This window comes from Bombina bombina, chromosome 6 (genome assembly GCF_027579735.1).
Source record: "Bombina bombina isolate aBomBom1 chromosome 6, aBomBom1.pri, whole genome shotgun sequence".
NCBI classification, from domain to species: Eukaryota; Metazoa; Chordata; class Amphibia; order Anura; family Bombinatoridae; genus Bombina; species Bombina bombina.
The window spans coordinates 582,349,205-582,370,345 of NC_069504.1; the positions used below are offsets into that span (position 1 = coordinate 582,349,205).

A 21,141-nucleotide genomic window follows, 5' to 3' on the forward strand; every position below is an offset into this window, starting at 1 on the left:
GGTCTAAAAAGTGTGTCACCAACATGAAAAGTTTGGAAAGCTCTGCTCTAGAGTCTATCTGAATGATAAAAGAAAATGGTTGGGTTTCATATCCCTTAAGTCCAAAATGTAAGATCTGTAGTTAGTTGACCGGCTATCAGAATCAGTGTACTAAGCAGAATGCGTGGGTTATTACAATGGATGGGGAAGCTTTCTTACAGATGACCATTTACCATAGGAGAGAGAGACTAAAGCGGAGTATGATTTTATTTTAATAATAAAAAAAATGAATATGAATGTTTTTGAGTGTCAACATTGCAACAATACACAAGTGATCCGGAGATGAATGTGGCCAGCCATTAGCAGCTACACACATAACCTACCCCTGATTAGCTCTGCAGCCATGTTCATCTCCAGATAATGCATCTCTGGTCCAAAGCCGACTGTAACCCTCTTACAATGTATACATAGGTTTACGTATGCAGCAATGCATAGTGTATTAGAGAATTATTATTTGTTGCACCTTTATGTCCCTTTGAATGTACAGAGAATAAATCTATTAAACTTTTCTCCAAAAGATTTTATTTTTGTACAACTATTAAACATACTTAAAATTGTGAGAAAAGAAAAAAAAATGGTTTAAGAAAGGAGGGGGAAAAAAACGGCAGGTGTTACTAAAATATTAAAACTGCTTCCATAACACTAGATATTATCTTTTGATTTATAGCTTGGGGAAATCGCATAGAAAAGCTATGGAAAATACATATATTTTTATATTAATGCCTTCCCAATAGCAATTTATACAGAATTTATATACCTAAAGACAAAAACGTAGATGGAACTTTTAAATAAAAAATCTAAATTTTACCTAAGCACAAAAACCATTCATAAAAAGAATAGTTTAATAAAAGCAAACTGCTAGATTACGAGTCTTGCGTTAGCCTTAAAAAGCAGGGTTGAGAGGTCCCAACGCTGCTTTTTAACGCCCGCTGGTATTACGAGTCTGGCAGGTGCAGGTGTACCGCTCACTTTTCTTACGCAACTCGAGCTTACCGCAAATCCCCTTACGTCAATTGCGTATCCTATCTTTTTAATGGGATTTGCCTAACTCTGGTATTACGAGTCTTGGAAGAAGTGAGCGGTACACCCTCTCCTGTCAAGACTCCTACCGCATTTAAAAGTCAGTAGTTAAGAGTTTTATGGGCTAACGCCGTAAGATAAAACTCTTAACTAAAGTGCTAAAAAGTACACTAACAACCATTAACTACCTATTAACCCCTAAACCGAGCCCCCACATTGCAAACACTTAAAAATATTAAACCCTAATCTGCCGACCGGACATCGTCGCCACTTTAATAAATATAGTAACCCCTAAACCGCCACACTCCCGCCTCGCAAACACTAGTTACATTTTATTAACCCCTAATCTGCCGTCCCTAACATCGCCGCCACCTATCTACATTTATTAACCCCTAATCTGCCACCCCCAACGTCGCCGCTACTATATTAAAATGTATTAACCCCTAAACCTAAGTCTAAACCTAACCCTAACCCCCCTAACTTAAATATAATTTAAAACAATCTAAATAAAATTACTATAATTAAATAAATTAATCCTATTTAAAACTAAATACATACCTGTAAAATAAACCCTATGCTAGCTACAATATAACTAATAGTTACATTGTATCTATTTTAGGGTTTATATTTATTTTACAGGCAACTTTGTATTTATTTTAACTAGGTACAATAGTTATTAAATAGTTATTAACTATTTAATAGCTACCTAGTTAAAATAAGTACAAATTTACCTGTAAAATATATCCTAACCTAAGTTACAATTACACCTAACACTACACTATCATTAAATTAATTTACTAAATTACCTACAATAAAATACAATTAAATTAAATAAAGTACGAAAAAACAACAAACACTAAATTACAGAAAATAAAAAAATTATTACAAGTTTGTTAAACTAATTACACCTACTCTAATCCCCCTAAGAAAATAAAAAAGCCCCCCAAAATAATAAAATTCGCTACCCTATACTAAATTACAAATAGCCCTTAAAAGGGCCTTTTGCAGGGCATTGCCCCAAAGTAATCGGCTCTTTTACCTGAAAAAAAAAAAAAGACAATACCCCCAACCCTACTCTAAAACCAACCCAATCCCCCCTTAGTAAAACCTAACACTAACCCCTTGAAGATCACCCTACCTTGAGCCGTCTTCACCCAGCCGGGCACAAGTGGACCTCCAGAGGGGCAGAAGTCTTCATCCGATCCGGCCAGAAGAGGTCCTCCAAGTGGCAGAAGTCTTCATCCAGACGGCATCTTCTATCTTCATCCATCCGGAGCGGAGCCATATTCAATCCAGCCGACGTGGAGCCATCCTCTTCAAACGAAGTCCAAGCGAAGAATGAAGGTTCCTTTAAATGACGTCATCCAAGATGGCGTCCCCTTGAATTGCAATTGGCTGATTGGCTGATAGAATCCTATCGGAATTAAGGTAGGAAAAATCCTATTGGCTGATGCAATCAGCCAAATGGATTGAGCTTGCATTCTATTGGCTGATTGGAACAGTCAATAGAATGGAAGCTCAATCCTATTGGCTATTCTGCTGCTTGGAGGACCTCTTCTGGCCGGATCGGATGAAGACTTCTGCCCCTCTGGAGGTCCACTTGTGCCCGGCTTGGTGAAGACGGCTCAAGGTAGGGTGATCTTCAAGGAGTTAGTGTTAGGTTTTACTAAGGGGGGATTGGGTTGGTTGTGTGGGTTGTAATGTTGGGGGGGTATTGTCTTTTTTTTTTTCAGGTAAAAGAGCCGATTACTTTGGGGCAATGCCCTGCAAAAGGCCCTTTTAAGGGCTATTTGTAATTTAGTATAGGGTAGCGAATTTTATTATTTTGGGGGGCTTTTTTATTTTCTTAGGGGGATTAGAGTAGGTGTAATTAGTTTTAAAAAAATTGTAATTATTTTTTTATTTTCTGTAATTTAGTGTTTGTTGTTTTTCGTACTTTAGTTTATTTAATAGTAGGTAATTTAGTAAATTAATTTAATGATAGTGTAGTGTTAGGTGTAATTGTAACTTAGGTTAGGATTTATTTTACAGGTAAATTTGTACTTATTTTAACTAGGTAACTATTAAATAGTTAATAACTATTTAATAACTATTGTAACTAGTTAAAATAAATACAAAGTTGCCTGTAAAATAAATATAAACCATAAGAAAGCTACAATGTAACTATTAGTTATATTGTAGCTAGCTTAGGGTTTATTTTACAAGTATTTAATTTTAAATAGGAATAATTTATTTAATTGTAGTTATTTTATTTAGATTTATTTAAATTAAATTTAAGTTAGGGGGTGTTAGGGTTAGACTTAGGTTTAGGGGTTAATAACTTTATTATAGTGGCGGCGACGTTGGCAGCAGCAAATTAGGGGTTAATAAATATAATGTAGAGTTCGGCGATGTTGGGGGCAGCAGAAAAGGGGTTCATAGGGATAATGTAGGTGGCGGCGGTGTCCGGAGCGGCAGAGTAGGGGTTAATAATTATAATGTAGGTGGCGACGATGTCGGGGACGGCAGATTAGGGGTTAATAAGTGTAAGATTAGAGGTGTTTTGACTCAGGGTTCATGTTAGAGCGTTAGGTGTAGACATAAAATTCCTTTCCCCATAGGAATCAATGGGGCTGCGTTAGAAGCTGAACGCTGCTTTTTTGCAGGTGTTATGAAACAATGGGGCTATCGTGCACGAGCACGTTTAGCCAGTTTACCGCTACCGTAAGCAATGCTGGTTTTTCAGGTGAGATGTGGAGCTAAATTTAGCTCTACGTTCACCTTTTTGCGGCTAACGCCGGGTTGAAAAAAAAACGTAATACCAGCGTTGTCTTAAGGTAGCGTTAGAAAAAAAAAAGGCTTGTTAGCAACGCACCCCTGTTGCAGCAAAACTCGTAATCTAGGCGAAAGTGTTTCCAAAGTCTATCATCACCAAATATTTCTAAAAATGATTTACCAGGTGCAGAACACACTGTACATTTGTTGAACTTTTGTACCCATACTACATGGCTATTGAAGTAATGAGAACTAGGGCGGAGAAACAGGGTCTGTCCTTGAAACCGAATTCTTTTTTATTTATTTTTTTATATTTTTTTTTGCTTAAGAAGTTTAAAAAACAATTCAGTAAAAGTTTTAACCATGACAGCATCATTATAGGTATACACCTTTGCTATCGCCAAATGATTTAGGCTGAGACTTCAAAACACACAAAGCTTTATGTATCTTTACATATGGACATGAGTGTTGGAGGGAAGACATGCCAGGAGCAAATTGGCCAGTGTTTTTCCCTGGTTGTGTGCTCTGTTAATTTACTCCATTAGAGAACTGTCTCTCTCCTCCAGATCTAAAAAAATATTTTCTACTAAATGTGTGCAGGTCACATACAAAGAAAAAGAAAAAAACGGTCTTCTGTAACTACATTACAGCTTTAAAGTGATAGTAAAGTTAAAGTGATGGCTTTTTACATACTGCTAGTCTGTGCTGTGAAATGAAAACACTTTTAAAAGGGGTTCTAAAATGCTTCTAAATATTTTTATTTTATTTTTTCTTCTTTCCTACGTCTTATTCCCCCTTAATCACCCAATCACAACTGTTGCCGCACCATTCACTGATTGCAATATGCGGACATGACTGATAGGAATGACACACGCTTGTCACCCAATCAAACTTTTTGCTGTACAGATACATCTACCTCATCTAGGAAGTCAGCATTACCTACTACATATATAGGGGGTGGGACCGCTCTATACGTCACTACACTGCTGAGAGGGAAATAGAAAAGGGCAGAGAGAATGGTTTATTATAGGACTGCAAAACAGGATTTATTGTAAAAAAGTAAAAAAAATTAAAATTATAATGGTTGAATTTGGGAAACACTACTGGAATCAACAGGCATTTTATATTTTGCCTTCATTTACCATCACAACTTTAAATTGATTGAAAACAATATTTAAAAATATAAATACATAAAAGTGCAAAAAGAAAATGCTCTAATATGATAGTGCAATAACAAAATATTAAAAATTCAGCTCAAGAGCAGCAATATTGGCAACATTATATAGAACCGTGAGAAATACTTAACCCCTTTTCCTTAAGGACCAAGGGCTATTTTTACATTTCTGCGGTGTTTGTGTTTAGCTGTAATTTTCCTCTTACTCATTTACTGTACCCACACATATTATATACTGTTTTTCTCACCATTAAATGGACTTTCTAAAGATACCATTATTTAATCAGATCTTATAATTTACCATAAAACATTTTTTATAAAATGATGAAAAAAAATACCAACACCCTATTTCTAACTTTGACCCCCAAAATCAAAACCACCAAAAACCACCCATGCTAAATAGTTTCTAAATTTTCTCCTGAGTTTAGAAACACCCAATGTTTACATGTTCTTTGCAAGTTATAGGGCAATAAATACAAGTAGCACTTTGCTATTTCCAAACGATTTTTTTCTCAAAATTAGCGATAGGTACGATTTTTAACACTGATATCTCTCAGGAATCCCTGAATATCCCTTGACATGTATATATTTTTTTTTTAGTAGACAATCCAAAGTATTGATCTAGGCCCATTTTGGTATATTTCATGCCACCATTTCACCGCCAAATGCGATCAAATAGAAAAAACAAAACAAAAAAAACTTTAGGTTTCCCACTGAAATTATTTACAAACAACTTGTGCAATTATGGCACAAACAGTTGTAAATGCTTCTCTGGGATCCCCTTTGTTCAGAAATCGCAGACATTTATGGCTGTGGCATTACATTTTTGTAATTAGAAGGCCGCTGCACACCACACTAGTATTAGGCCCAGCAGTGAAGAGGTTAATTAGGGAGCTTGAAGGGTTAATTTTAGTTTTAGTGTAGAGATCAGCCTCCCACTTGACACATCCCACCCCCTGATCCCTCCCAAACATCTCTCTTCCCCCACAATTGTCCACGCCATCTTAAGTACTGGCAGAAAATCTGCCAGTACTAAAATAAGGCTTTTTTTTTTTTATTTAAATATCTGTTCAGTTGTGATGGACCCCCCTTAGCCCCCAACCTCCCTGACCCCCCAAACAGCTCTCTAACCCTCCCCCCGCTACCTATTTGCTGCTATCTTGGGTACTGGGTACCCAGTTTGCCTCCCAATAAAATAAAAAAATTATACAATTTACATCTTTCAGTAGTGTAGCTGCCCCCCGTCAATACCCCCCTCCCTCTCCCAGATCCTTTGATCCTTAATTTTCCCCCTTCCATCTCCCTCCTTCCCATTAAATTACATTGGTGGCAGTGTTTGCTGCGTGCGCGCGCACACACACACACGCCCCCCCCTCCCCCCGCATGCTCCCGGCACCCGGCGTGCACATTGCACATACAGGAACCGGATGCCGGGTAGCGATGGGCCGTCCACCCGCCTCCCTGCAGCTGCTCCCACCCGCCAACGATGTGCACCATCGCTACCGGTGCAGAGAAGGTCACAGAATGGCTCTCTCTGCATCAGTCTTGGAAAAAATGGTATCTCAGTGATGCCTCAATATCGAGACATCACAGCAATACCATGAAAGTGGGTTGGAAGCGATCAGGATCACTTCCAGACGCTTTAAACCCCTAACGATGTACAGGGTACGTTACGGGGTTAATTTCTTTTTGCCCATATATAGTTAGGATAGCATGATTATTGGTTTTGTGAACAGTGTGATCTTAGTATAGCTGAGGCGAAGATTCTGTGTTTGGCATAAACTAGTAACTGCTCCTATCAAGGTCTTCCTACAGCCATTTGTAATAAAAATGTAGGTACAGTAAAACTCTATTCTCTAAAACAGGTGGTACCTTAAACTAGGAGGTCACTGTTTAGCAACATACATACCGTCCAAAATAGTTACAAATAGCTAAGGAGCACCACAGGCCCTTATTAAAAATGTAAAAAATAAATAAGCAGCCATAAAAAAAAAAAAAAAAAAAAAAAAAAAGTGGTTCAGCATGATATAAACGATCGTCGACCAATATATATGTGCTTGCAATTTTCCATGCTTCTGTCAGCCATAACTGCTTGGAATGCTATTCAAAAATCAAACGAGAACACAAACCAAAAAAAGTACTTGTATATGTATAATGCTTCATTTTATATTTGGTCCAATTAAAAAATTGATCCTTTTGAATGTCTCTCGCACACACTTAAATGTGTGTGAAAATATCACAAGGATTAAAGCTAACACACTTGAAAATGTGTGTCATGTATTTTGGAGTAAAGCCCATAGTGAATTTATTGCTTGAATGAATTTGAAGTGATCAAAAACTTACTGGCATGGGGAGATATCACACAAAATCTTTGGGGTTCACATCCAGAATTCTGTATAGCAAGATTAACAGCTCTTAAACCAACATTTGCCTTTCAGCATTGACTTCTCAGATGATCTCACCAATTGAAAGAGCGTTAAAGAATCAGTCTCATGGACTTTATAAAAAGTTTTCTAAATATTTTGTAAACCCATGAGCCATCAGTTCCAGCAAAATCTGAATATTTGCAATTCTCCTCAATTTATGAGCCTTCACAATTTAAAGGGATAGTAAATTCAAAATAAAACTTGCATGATTCAAATAGAGCATGTCATTTTAAGACACTTTTAAATTCACATCTATTTTCAGATGTGCTTTGTTCTCTTGGTTAATTTTTTTTTTAATAAATAGTATAATAATATAATATAATATAATATAATATAAACTACATTAGTTGGAGCTAGTTGCCGATTGGTGCCTGCACACACACACACACGTGTCTTGTGATTGGTTAGCTAGATGTGTTCAGCTAGCTGCCAGTAGTGCAATGCTGTTCCTTCAGCAATAGATGACAAGAGGATGAAGAAAATTTGATAATAGAAGTCAATTGGAAAGTTGTTTGAAATTGTATGTTCTATCAAAATCATGAAAGAAAATTTTGATGTTTCCTGTCCCTTTAACCCCTTGAGTGCTAAACGACGGCTCTGAGCTGTCACAGAGTTTCCCATTCTGGTGCTGACGGCTCAGAGCCGTTGCTAGCACTCTCCCACCTTGAGGGAGATCTGGGGGCTCCCACCTGCTCCTACCCCGGCGATCGGGCCTGCATAGTGACAGGCATCGCCGGGGCTTCACGTTATGCGTGGTGATGTCACTGCGCAACTTTATTTATACTTAACAATATTAAGTATAGGAGCAGGGGGACAGACCCCCAAGACCCACTGTTAGAAAGGTAATCGCCTAACCTTTCCAACAGTATAAGTGTTGGGGATCTGAAAAGAAAAGAAAAAAAGCTTAAAAAAAAAAAGCTTAGCACCCAGGTGGGAAAGTGCTTAGCACTCAAAGCTTTAAAGGGCCAGTAAACCTAGAAAATAGTGCAGAATTATATAACATTATATTAGTGCTAGCTTTATATAACATAATATTGCCGCTGAAAGGGAGAGTTTTTCAGACCCGCCCTCTGTGCTCTACTGAGCGGGTCTAGTTTACCCTCAGAGGGCATCTGGGCAGCTGTCTAGTCAGAGCCCGGTCCGACCGCGCCATTACACTCAATGTAGCTTGCTCCTGCTCTGTCCGACAGCTGGAGCGAGCTACATTGAGAGTAATGGCGCGGTCGGGCCGGGCTCTGACTAGACAGCTGCCCAGATGTGCTCTGAGGGAAAACCAGACCCGCTCAGTAGAGCACAGAGGGCGGGTCTGAAAAACCCTCTTTTTTTAATAAACATTCACAGGCAATATTATGTTACATAAAGCTAGCACTAATATAATATTATATAATTATGCACTATGTGCAGAATTATATAACATTTTCTAGGTTTACTGGCCCAGAACCCAAATTTTTTCTTTTGTGATTCAGATAAAAAGTTGCTTAAAATTGCATGCTCTAATTTACTCCTATTATCAATTTTTCTTCGTTCTCTTGATATCTTTATTTGCATCTAAGTTATTTTTATGGTTCAGCACTTGTTTATTGGTCGGTTAAATCAATCCACCAATCAGCAAGAACAACCCAGGCTGTTCACCAAAAATGGTCCGGCATCTAAACGTACATTCTTGCTTTTCAAATAAAGATACCAAGAGAATGAAGAAAATTTTGATAATAGCAGTAAATTAGAAAGTTGCTTAAAATTGAATGCTCTATCTGAATCACGAAAGAAAAAATTAGGGTTCAGTGTCCCTTTAAGCAAGTTTGTTCCGTGCATCAAACATCCTTTTCTTAAAGGGTTACAGATAGTTATAAAGAATGTAAACTAATATTGTGCATTTTCTGTGTAAAGTGTCAGAGAAGCTGAAATACTGATTTGTTTCTATTTCATCATCCTAGAAGGACAATAAAAGTGGTTCCAGGGTATCATAAGATCTCAAGTCTCATTCTAAATTACAAGCTGCAAATTCATGCTAGCATGTGCACAGAATTCCCACAACTGATACATTTCTTGTAGCATTTCCAATGTAACTTGTTAATAAACACACAATGATCTTACAAATATACATCCTATATTGCAAAGGTGTGAGATACATTCTATACATCCTATATTGCAAAGATGTGAGATACATTCTATACATCCTATATTGCAAAGGTGTGAGATACATTCTATACATCCTATATTGCAAAGGTGTGAGATACATTCTATACATCCTATATTGCAAAGGTGTGAGATACATTCTATACATCCTATATTGCAAAGGTGTGAGATACATTCTATACATCCTATATTGCAAAGGTGTGAGATACATTCTATACATCCTATATTGCAAAGGTGTGAGATACATTCTATACATCCTATATTGCAAAGGTGTGAGATACATTCTATACATCCTATATTGCAAAGGTGTGAGATACATTCTATACATCCTATATTGCAAAGGTGTGAGATACATTCTATACATCCTATATTGCAAAGGTGCGAGATACATTCTATACATCCTATATTGCAAAGGTGTGAGATACATTCTATACATCCTATAATGCAAAGGTGTGAGATAGATTAGTTTTGAGCCATCTCATAAAATACACACAAAATTCTGAAGCAAAAAGCGAGTAAATTGCAAACTCTTCAAAATAATGCCAGATTTAATTCAAAATAAAAAAACAAACAACAAGTGTCACATTACCTTTTTCACACCACAATATTATCATTAATTTGTCAGGATAATTTTAAACACATTGTTTAGAATACTATCAAACTAATAATCTCCAGTTGTAAGACATAAAAACTAAACCATTGTTCAAAATCCAGATCTTACTATCCACTGATGTCATCTCCACTGCATCCTTTAATTGTGGGTATGAATCATCTGATGACTCAAGTAAAGAGGGGAAAACCTATGCAGAAAGGCAATTATATGTAATCAAAGCCATTGCATTTCTGACACTAGCAATACATGATCACAGATTATTTAGCAAGCCATGCAAATCAGACACACTTTTCTTAATCAATTCATTTAATGCTGGTAGATCTGGGAGTGGGGCAACGAGACATTAAAAAAGATAAGCATAAAAATATCCAACATAAAGCTCACGTATGTGGCAAGTAAAGATATAGCTTGATTATTTACAGCACTGTAATAACAATATAATAAAGATGATGAATGAACGTGCACAAAGCAATAACATATAAGAATCAAATTACATTGTGTTTTCATCTCCAAAAAGGAAGCTATTTGTATAGAATTAAGACTTTGTAAAATAAAATATATCTGAGAATATTATTTGTGTTCTCCACAGAAAAATGTTGCCAGTCGGGTGGGGGCAGCATTATATTTTACAATATTACATCATTTTCTGTTAATTAAGCTACCCAAAACACAAATTAACTGCATAAGTTAATATAAACAAACAGGGAACCCAAAACTTCCATGATTAAGATAGAACGTACAATTTTTTTTTAAATCAAAGATTTTTATTGAGGTTTTTATATATTACAATATGTCACATTATATGTTTCATCACATATAAAACAATTGCAGGGTTATATATCCATAAAAAAACAAAACAAAATCAATCTAAGCAATAACAACTGACTTTCTACCTAAACATATGGCAATGAAACCTCATTTTTTTTATTTTTTTTTAGGCTTTGTAAAACTCCCAACTTTTCTATAGGTCACTTCTGGGCCTATACCTAATAACTTGTATCACTGCAGGGAGCAAGGGTGATATATGGCCACTTTAGGGCATGCTGAATGAACATATGTATAATTTAAGCAATATGAATTAGCAACTGAATTTTTAATGACAACAAAGAATTAGTGGGTTACATAAAAATTCCCCAAACTGGGTGAATATGGAAATAAGTACATGAACCTTCTGAAACCTTGTAATGTATACTATTATTATACGTAGTTTGAGTGAAATTAAACTGGATCTAGAGCTGCATTTGAGAGCATATGGTTCAAGTGCAGCCTCTTGTAAACGCAAATTAAAGAGCATAAGTTGACGGTAACTACTCCAGGTGGACACCCATATAGTTACTTAGTATAAGGTTATGACCTCAGGGCTATATGTTGATAAATTGGAGCTTCCGAATATGTATACTGATCTGCCTTAAAGGGACAGTATACACTCATTTTCATATACCTGCATGTAATAGACACTACTATAAAGAATAAGATGCGCAGATACTGGTATAAAAATCCAGTATGAAACTGTTTAAAAACTTACTTAGAAGCTGTCAGTTTGGCTCTGTTGAAAAGGTAGCTGGAAAGCCCACTGCAAGTGGCAAATAAGACACTCCCCCCTCCCCCTTCTTTTGCATATGAAAAGACCCTTTACACAAACAGGAGCAAGCTGGAGAAGGTAGCTGACGGTATTCACATAAAACTTTGGGGCTTGGTTAGGAGTCTGAAAATCAGAGCAATGTTATTTAAAAATAAGCAAAACTATACATTTATTTAAAAAAAAAAAAACTTTATGGGCTATATGAATAGATCTACAAAACATTTATGCAAAGAAAAAAATGTGTATAATGTCCCTTTAAAGACAAACAAGCATTATAGACTAGTTGTTAAACATTTGGTATCTAGTTAAACAGACTAAACATACTTAAGAACGCACAAGGTTGTACCCTATTAATATCCATGTACAATTTTAAACAACTTTCCAATTTACTTCTATTAAGAAATTTGCTTGCTATCCTTTGTTGAAAGAGCAGCAATGCACTGTTGGGAGCTAGCTGATCACATCGGGTGAGCCAATTACAAGATACATATGTGCAACTATTAATCAGCAGTTAACTTTCAGTAGTGAAATGCTGCTTCTGAGCTCACCTAGGTATGCTTTTTAACAAAAGATACAATTCGAATGAAAAATAAATATATAGAAGTAAATTAGAGTGTTTATTTTATTATTACAATTATTATAGGAAAAAGCCGAGATGTGTAAGCGCACTTTATTATTGCACAATACCCAGGGAAGAGGTACACACATAGTTAAAATCATCTCCAGAGCACCAATGCACTACTGGGAGCTAGCTGAACCCATCTAGTGAGCTAATGACAAGAGGCATGTGTGTAGCCACCAATAACCAGCTAGATCCAATAGTACATTTCTGCTCCTGATCTAACCTAGGTATGCAGCAAAGGATACCAAGAGAGCAAAGTAAATTTGATAACCAAAGTAAACTGAAAAGTCTCCTAAAATAATATGAAAGTTATATTTTTGACTTTCATGCCCCTTCTATTTCAATAAATATCAGAAAATGTGCTGGCTCAGAATGATGCTGGAAACAGAAGAATGAAATAGATGCCTCACTCGGATAAATGGCCAAAAGCAGCTGTTCCTGCCTGAAGGCTGAATGCTGTAATCCAGGTGGGGCCAACCCAGCCTTTTATTGTTCGAGCTGGATGGTGAATTAAATATCATTAAACTGGGAAATTACTATAATTTGGTACCTGCTGCTAATCTGAAGATGTGAGCTAAAAGTACAAGTCCCCTTGGGTAGGAAAAAAGTGTTATAAAAATACAAGTACCGTATTATTATTATACCCTTATTACACAGAGAACAAGCTGGATACTTTTAATTAGGATTGAAATGATACACTGTATTAGCAGTCTAGATCATTTGTAAGACCATGGAGACCAGATTCTTAATATTTTACTTCTTGTATAATTTCATTACTTATTTTTCCTGTAATTAAACTTTGCAAATTATGACTTTTTAATATAAAGGGACACTGAACCCAAATTTTTTCTTTTGTGATTCAGATGGAGCACGCAATTTTAAGCAACTTTCTAATTTACTCCTATTATCACATTTTCTTCATTCTCTTGGTATCTTTATTTAAAAAGCAAGAATGTAAGTTTAGATGCCCATTTTTGGTGAACAACCTGGGTTGTCCTTGCTGATTGGACAGCACCAATAAACAAATGCTGTCCATGGGTCTGAACCAAAAATGTGCTGGCTCCTTAGATTAGATTCCTTCTTTTTCAATTAAAGATAGCAAGAGAATGAAGAAAAATTAAGAGATGTAAATTAGAAAGTTGCTTAAAATTGCATGCTTTATCTGAATCATGAAAAAAAAAATTGGGTTCAGTGTCCCTTTAAGGCACTAGGAATGCACACAGCAAACTTTACAATTCTAACCCTCCTGTTACAAATGTTACTAAATTAGTCTTAGTAGAGGCAAAAAGATAAGACACTAAAATAACAATATATGTTACTAACAAAATGACAATGGCTAGCCTTGTCTCCTCCAACAATAATTCCAAATTAGCTTTTCTTAATAAGGTAAGAGGTTTTAATAAATTCAGAAATGTTGCTGGTTAATGTATTGGAATAATAGCTGGAAAAAAGATTGTAATTACAATGTGTTATATGTTCCCGTTTTACAATATTACTGTGGTAGCAAACTAGGATCTATTGTGAAGATGCCCTAAGCCTCAGTATTGTAATAAATACATCAGACCATCAGGTCTGCTCATATTATCAAGGGTGGGCTAAAAGATGATCAGGTTAGCCTTAAGCAGCAGGACTTGACAAGCTTGTTAATCTAATTGGGTTCTCACAAGATTCTAGGGTTTTAAAAACGAGTTTGCAACAACTGTGTGAAATATGTCTACTTCAGATGCCACATAATTGTCAATATTGATACAGATTTTTACACTTTAATACTTATAAGTTGAAATCTTCAATATTGTGAATGTTAGAATTCAACTTTCACATGTTAAGATGCAATGACAGTATTGCCAAAGCATGCTACTTCCTAAAGGCCTCTATCTAAATACTAATTATATAAATAAAACAAACAATCTTTACAGTCACCAGGCGTATCAGTGCCAACTTAGCTACTGACTTTCAAGTACCCTCTAGTGTTTAAGTACAAATGAAAGACAATATGTACAAATATATATATATATATATATATATATATAAATAAAATATACATACACAGAGACAAGGACTCACAGAATCAAAAACCAGACGTGGTTTATTCAAGCTTGCAGGTGAAGCACATAACAGTGAACAGGGCAGGTGCGGACGAGCTGACGCGTTTTGCGCATGCTTAGATGCGCTTCAACAGAGATCTCAGGTGTCCGCCAGATGGACACTTAAAAATTAAGCATCTACCAATGAAAACATTGATACAAAATGGTCTACAACCATAGGTGCAAAAACCAATATAGTGATAAAGAAATATCTCTAACTTTACAATGTGACAGAATGAAATCAAGTGTACTTCTTATTCAACAAACTGTGACGACATGTTACTGTGAACTAGTATTAAAATGTATTTAAGCTAATCGTATTTTTGAAAAGAAAAACAAGATAAATGTGAGCACATTAGTTAATACAAAAAGCACTGTGTAAGTAGTATTTTCTTATGATACAAAAGATAATTAAAAAACCTTGAATTTGTGTGTATATATATATATATATATATATATATATATATATATATATATATATATATATATATATATATACATATATACATATATATACACACACACACACACACGTTCACAGATATATACACACTATTATTCAATACATGGATATGGCATGTAGCCAGGTAATAAATATTTAGAGGGTGACTAGGAATTGCTATACAGCCAAATTAAGCACAGAGGGTTAATATGGCTGTAACTGGACAGGTCCTCATATACTTAATAAAAAATAACTAACTAAAACGAGCCAATAAAACAATGATACAATAAAATATAACAAACAAAAAATGAAAAACAAAATAAACAAACAAACAATCTTAATAGTAAAAGGATACTTGAAGAAGAAAAGGGGAAGTGTTATAACTGAATAAAGGGGCAATGCTTAATCTTAAAGCAATATAAAAATAGATAAAAGGGAAGGGGGACACTTATCCTAGGTAAACTTACTGAACCTAATGAGGAAGATTAGTAGAAAATAGAGAAAGAAAGAAAAAAGGGAATTTGAAGAGGAGAGGAGGTAGGCTAATAATGAGTAAGGGATTCAGTCTATAAATAGGTCTAGGTCATGTCTTTTATTAATGCCCTTAGGTAATTTGGTTTGTAAGGTGACAATCCAAAATGCTTCTCTCCTAAGTAGTTTCGCTATTCTATCACCTATTCCAATATTCCTTTTGATATATTCTACCCACAAATGAGAAGAGATGTTTAACTCGGCTACCATGTAAAAGAAAATGTTTGGTATCTCTTCATCTAATGCTCCCTAATTCTGTCTTTTAGTGGGTGAGACGTGATGCCCACATACTGATGGGAGCACTGCTGGCATGTGATGAGATTACACTACATGGTCACTAGTACAGTTGATTCTATTATTGATCTTTAAAAAAAATTCTTGTCTGAGAGGATCTAAATTCATTTGTCCTTCTTGTGCCAGAGCAACTCTTACATGTGTGACCACATTTAAAGAACCCCTGTGTTGTTGTAAGCCAATTGGAGGGCTGAGTGGTTTTAGTAAGGCTCTTTTTGCTATGCACTTAATTATGTCTTTAGAAATAGTTTTGAGCTGGTTATCACTATGGAGGATGGGAAGGCATGTTAACACTATATCACAGATAATATAAAATTGTCTACTACATTGTGTAGAAAAGACAATAGTGTCCTGAGTGGACATCTCTTTGGACTTTCTATTTGTACCTGTGAGTAAGGTTTGTCTGTCTAATCTTTCTACTTCATTCGAAAATTTTGGTTAATACTTTTTTGTTGCAGCCTCTCTCTTGTAAGCGAGTCTTTAAAAGATTGGCATATATATCCTATATTCTGTCAGGCTCGAGCAGTTTCTACATGCTCTAATAAATTGGCATTTAGGTATGCCTCTAGTAATGTGCTTTGCATGGCACCAATCAGCCCTTAAGATGGTATTTCGGGCTATGGTCTTTTTATATATATGGTAGAATTAATCATGTTATCATTGTCTATGAACAGAAAATATGTCTTTCTACTGTGTAAGTGAATCGAAGATTCAGGTCATTAATATTCAAAAAATCAACCAGTGATTCTTCAGTGTGTGACCTAGATGAATCCCAGTTAATGATCAGGTTGTCTATATATCGACCATACATAACTACATCGTCCCTGAAGGGGAAATCGCCTGCAAAGATGCAGTTAAGTTCTAGCCAGTTCATGTAAAGATTAGCGTAGGCAGGGGCAAATTTAGCCCCCATAGCTGTACCGCATCTCTGCAGATAGAACTCCCCCCTGAAGACGAAGTAGTTATGTGTTAGTAGAAATTTGGCTGCGGAAACCAGAAAATGTATGTATTTCTCTGGATATGATGTGTATCTTTTGATCATGTGGCTCATTGCTTCCAGGCCTTTGGTGTGTATAACGCAGTCACATCAATAGTGAGCCACTGAAAGTCAGATTGCCAGGTGACATTCTCTAGCTGTTGTAGTAGATGAGCACTATCCCTTATGTAACCTGGGAGGGACACAACTATGGGTTGTAGGGCTGAATCTAACCAGGCACCTAACCTCTCGCACAGGGACCCCATGCTAGCCACTATGGGTCTCCCAGGCGGTTTCTGGAGAGACTTGTGTATCTTGAGCACCACCCTAAAGGTGGGTATCAAAGGATCATCTATCAAAAGATAGTTAGCTACATCTTTAGTGAGGTGGCCCTATTCTATGACTGTGTCCAAGAAACACAATAACTCTCTCTAAAATGTAAACGTGGAGTCAAAGCTAGACATTATGGTCGCCCAGATGGGAGGCGACTTCTGTCAGATAGTCAGTTTTATTTAAAATTACCACCGCCCCTCCTTTGTCCGCCTGGGTGACAACAATGTCTTGATTGTCCTCTAGCTGTCTCAGTGCTAGTCTCTCGATGAGAGATTGTGTTTAGATCTATTGTGAGACTGCCTCAAGGTGTCATTGAGGGATAGGAGGTCTCTATGTACCGCATCTTGATAAAGTTCAATGCTGGTACATACACACACTGTTCAGTAGATGGCCTAAGAAGGGAAAAAAAGAAAAAAGCAACACCCTCAGTTGGGTTTTAATGCTCTTTAAAATAACATTTGTAAATGTTTCAATGCTCTTTAAAATAAACATATTGCTTGTGGTGACAATCATCTTTATTGCAATTTGTTAAAAATGGTGTTATTCAGAATTAAAAAAAAAAAGAAAAAAAAAAAAGAAGAGCTGGTGACCATTTTACATGCATGACTGCAAGGTAAACAGATTTTACATTTTTGTTTAGAAATTATGTATATATATTTTCAAGAAAGTAGAAGTAGTCTCATCACTGCTTAATCAAAGTAAATTAAGCAGTGCTGAGACTACTTCTACTTTCTTGGATTGGATAAAGAATGGGGTTAGCAGGACCCTGTAAGTCTACCTGCACTTACGTAAGAAAGGCTTTGTGGCAATACAGTGCTGTACACCTCATTCTGTGTGTATATATATATATATATATATATATATATATATATATATATACACACACATACACACGCGAAAAGACAGTCAACGTTTCATCTCTTTCAATGAGCCTTCCTCAAGACAAGTTTTTATCTAAATCCGGCTAATGAGCCACACTACGGACGGAACAAGAGAGCTAAATAAATATATATATTTTAGAACTGCATATCTAATGTAACATGTTCATAGGTAATATTGGAATAAACCCCCTTATACAGTCAATTCTACATAAGCAACCACCAATCTCACACAGTGAGGAATCACCTGCACAAAAAAAAAAATTAAAATGAGTACTAAAGCCACAATTTAATAAACAGTGATTTTCACATACAATAAAATGACAATTAAAAAAAACAAAAACATAATTTTACAATCTGATTGCTAATATCCAGAGTCTTTACAACACATTTTCCCCAGACATTTCAAAAAAAGTTTCTAAACCACATTGTATTAGAACATGACAAATCTATATTTTCACATAGATTTTTGGAATTTTGTAAAACTCCACACATATTTATATAAATCACCCCAAGAAAGATTTTCTTAGTTATTCCAATTTTTTTTTGTATCTCTATAAGTTGCTAAGTAAATAAAAATAAACAGCAGCAAACTCAATTAAATGGACAGTAAACACCAAAAAATGTTAAATGTTTAAAAAGATAGATAATCCCTTGATTTACCATACCGCAGTTTTGCATAACCAACCCTATTATAGAAATATACTTTTTACCTCTGTAATTACCTTGTATCTAAGCTTCAGCTGACTGTCTCCTTATCTCCTATCTTTTGACAGATTTGCATTACAGGCAATTAGTGCCGACTCTTAAATAATTTCATGTCCATGTGCACAATGTTATCTATATGAAACACATGAACTAATGCCCTCTAGCTGTGAAAAACTGTCAAATGCAGAGGCAGCCTTCAAGGGCTTAAAAATTAGCATATGAGCCTACCTAGGTTTAGCTTTCAACTAAGAACAACAGGAGAACAAAGCAAATTTGATGATAAAAGTAAATTAAAAAGTTGTTTAAAATGACATGCCCTATCTGAATCATGAAAGTTTTATTTGGACTATGTTATGTACAAAAGCTATGCCCATAAAACTGGCAAACAAAATAGTAAACTAAAATAGTTAGCTAAGACAAAATAGAAACCCACTATGCTGAAGCACTGTTTTTAATAATAGAGGAATAAAGGGATTCAAGTGCACACCACCACTAGATCTAGGGCAGCAGATGCTCATGATATTACAGCCTTTTGCATCAGCTTGCTTTGAGGGTGTTGACACTGATAGGCAGGTATTAGCCAGGATGCAAACAATTGTACACCTGAGCAAAACTGATTATCTTACAATATGCAGAAAACCTGAACAGCAAGTTGCTTGCACTTGGCAAACTAGGAAAATATACGGTGGGGAAAAAAAAATAATGTATCTTATTGTTTGCATTACCCTATCTTACCTGGCAGAAGAACAGGTCTCAGCTTTTTAATTTTAGTTTCTGGGCTTAATTTTTCTTCAGACTGAAAAATATAACAAAAGTATTTTTAGACAACTCAATCTATGTATAATAGTAACAACTGTTTTTAGACAACTCGTATATAAAAGAGCGATCTGTACTGAACTGTAAGTTGAAAAAAACCCATCTGTTTAAACAGCACTTGTGCAGTGATTGATCTGTAACACATTAATTCATCGCATGCAAAACTTGTGCATGCAACACATAAATGATCATAACACTAATCCGTACGAAAGCTAAAGGCCCTCGTTATCAAAGATATAATAGTAGTAAAAGACCACAACAGTACAGGATTGTTAACATGCCCTAGTTCATTACAAATAACACTTGAAAAACACTTACCTGGGATGGCAGAAGATAGGATTTAAATGTAGGTCTAGATTGTCTCAATGAAAACATGTTTGATCTACAGACAAGTGTCTCCCAATGAAAATCAAATCTGTATATGTGATATCTGTTAAACCTGGAAGCAAAGAGCACCTCTCCAGTAACTCACTATATCTCAGGCCTGAGTTATCCTTCCTGAACGTCTATAGCTTGCTTCATGGCTGGAATCTGGTAGCTTTTGTTATATTTCAGGCCAGACATGTCTCTCTGCCCCTGTGTATCTCACTCCCACACGCACTTTGTATTTGCATTCTCACTGATTTCCTGTGAGTCTATCCCTTTCTTTTCACAGACTGTGCACATGTGCAGAACCACTGAGGGCTCCAGGTTATGACGTCCTGCCACGCCATCTAGTGTCCCTAAAGTGTATAATACTATTTTGGATATTCTAAATGCAGTTTTTTTTCGTTTTTTTTAAAATAATAGTTATTTTCATAATTTTAATACTAATTTAGTTTTGTTTTTTAATTGTAACTGTGCTGATTTAATTAAAATCGTTTTAAAGATAAATTGATATGTTTTTATAATCTATTATTTATGTAAAATATTTCTATGTCATTGTTTTATAAACTATGTGTGGGTTAACTGAAATGTATCTTAGATGTTTACAATAGATATTGTAATTGAGCAAGGTGTAAAAGATACCATTCAAAAAACTGTAGCGACTAACGTATCATGAAACCCACATTTTTTCTTTCATGATTTAGATAGAGCATGCCATTTTAAACAACTTTCTAATTTACTTCTATTATCTAATTTGCTTCATTCTTGTGATATCCTTTGCTGAAGAGCACATCTACAGACATCCCAACCTGCAAAAACTCATTTCAGGGAGGTGATACAGGGAGTGCAGAATTATTAGGCAAGTTGTATTTTTGAGGATTAATTTTATTATTGAACAACAACCATGTTCTCAATGAACCCAAAAAACTCATTAATATCAAAGCTGAATATTTTTGGAAGTAGTTTTTAGTTTTAGCTATTTTAGGGGGATATCTGTGTGTGCAGGTGACATTACTGTGCATAATTATTAGGCAACTTAACAAAAAACAAATATATACCCATTTCAATTATTTATTTTTACCAGTGAAACCAATATAACATCTCAACATTCACAAATATACATTTCTGACATTCAAAAACAAAACAAAAACAAATCAGTGACCAATATAGCCACCTTTCTTTGCAAGGACACTCAAACGCCTGCCATCCATGGATTCTGTCAGTGTTTTGATCTGTTCACCATCAACATTGCGTGCAGTAGCAACCACAGCCTCCCAGACACTGTTCAGAGAGGTGTACTGTTTTCCCTCCTTGTAAATCTCACATTTGATGATGGACCACAGGTTC

The 21,141-nt window shown here is 35.6% G+C and overlaps 1 protein-coding gene across 1 annotated transcript in view; it reads right to left on the bottom strand.

The window, feature by feature from the left end:
* Window positions 1–20,056, bottom strand: part of MTMR10 (myotubularin related protein 10) — a gene marked incomplete in the record, with an annotated part of 410,677 nt that extends 390,621 nt beyond the window's left edge. Inside the window, 2 exon segments of the mRNA XM_053717557.1 lie at window positions 19,348–19,408; window positions 19,747–20,056. Of these exon segments, the coding sequence (XP_053573532.1) occupies window positions 19,348–19,408; window positions 19,747–19,803 (118 nt within the window).
* Window positions 20,057–21,141: the final 1,085 nt, after the last annotated feature.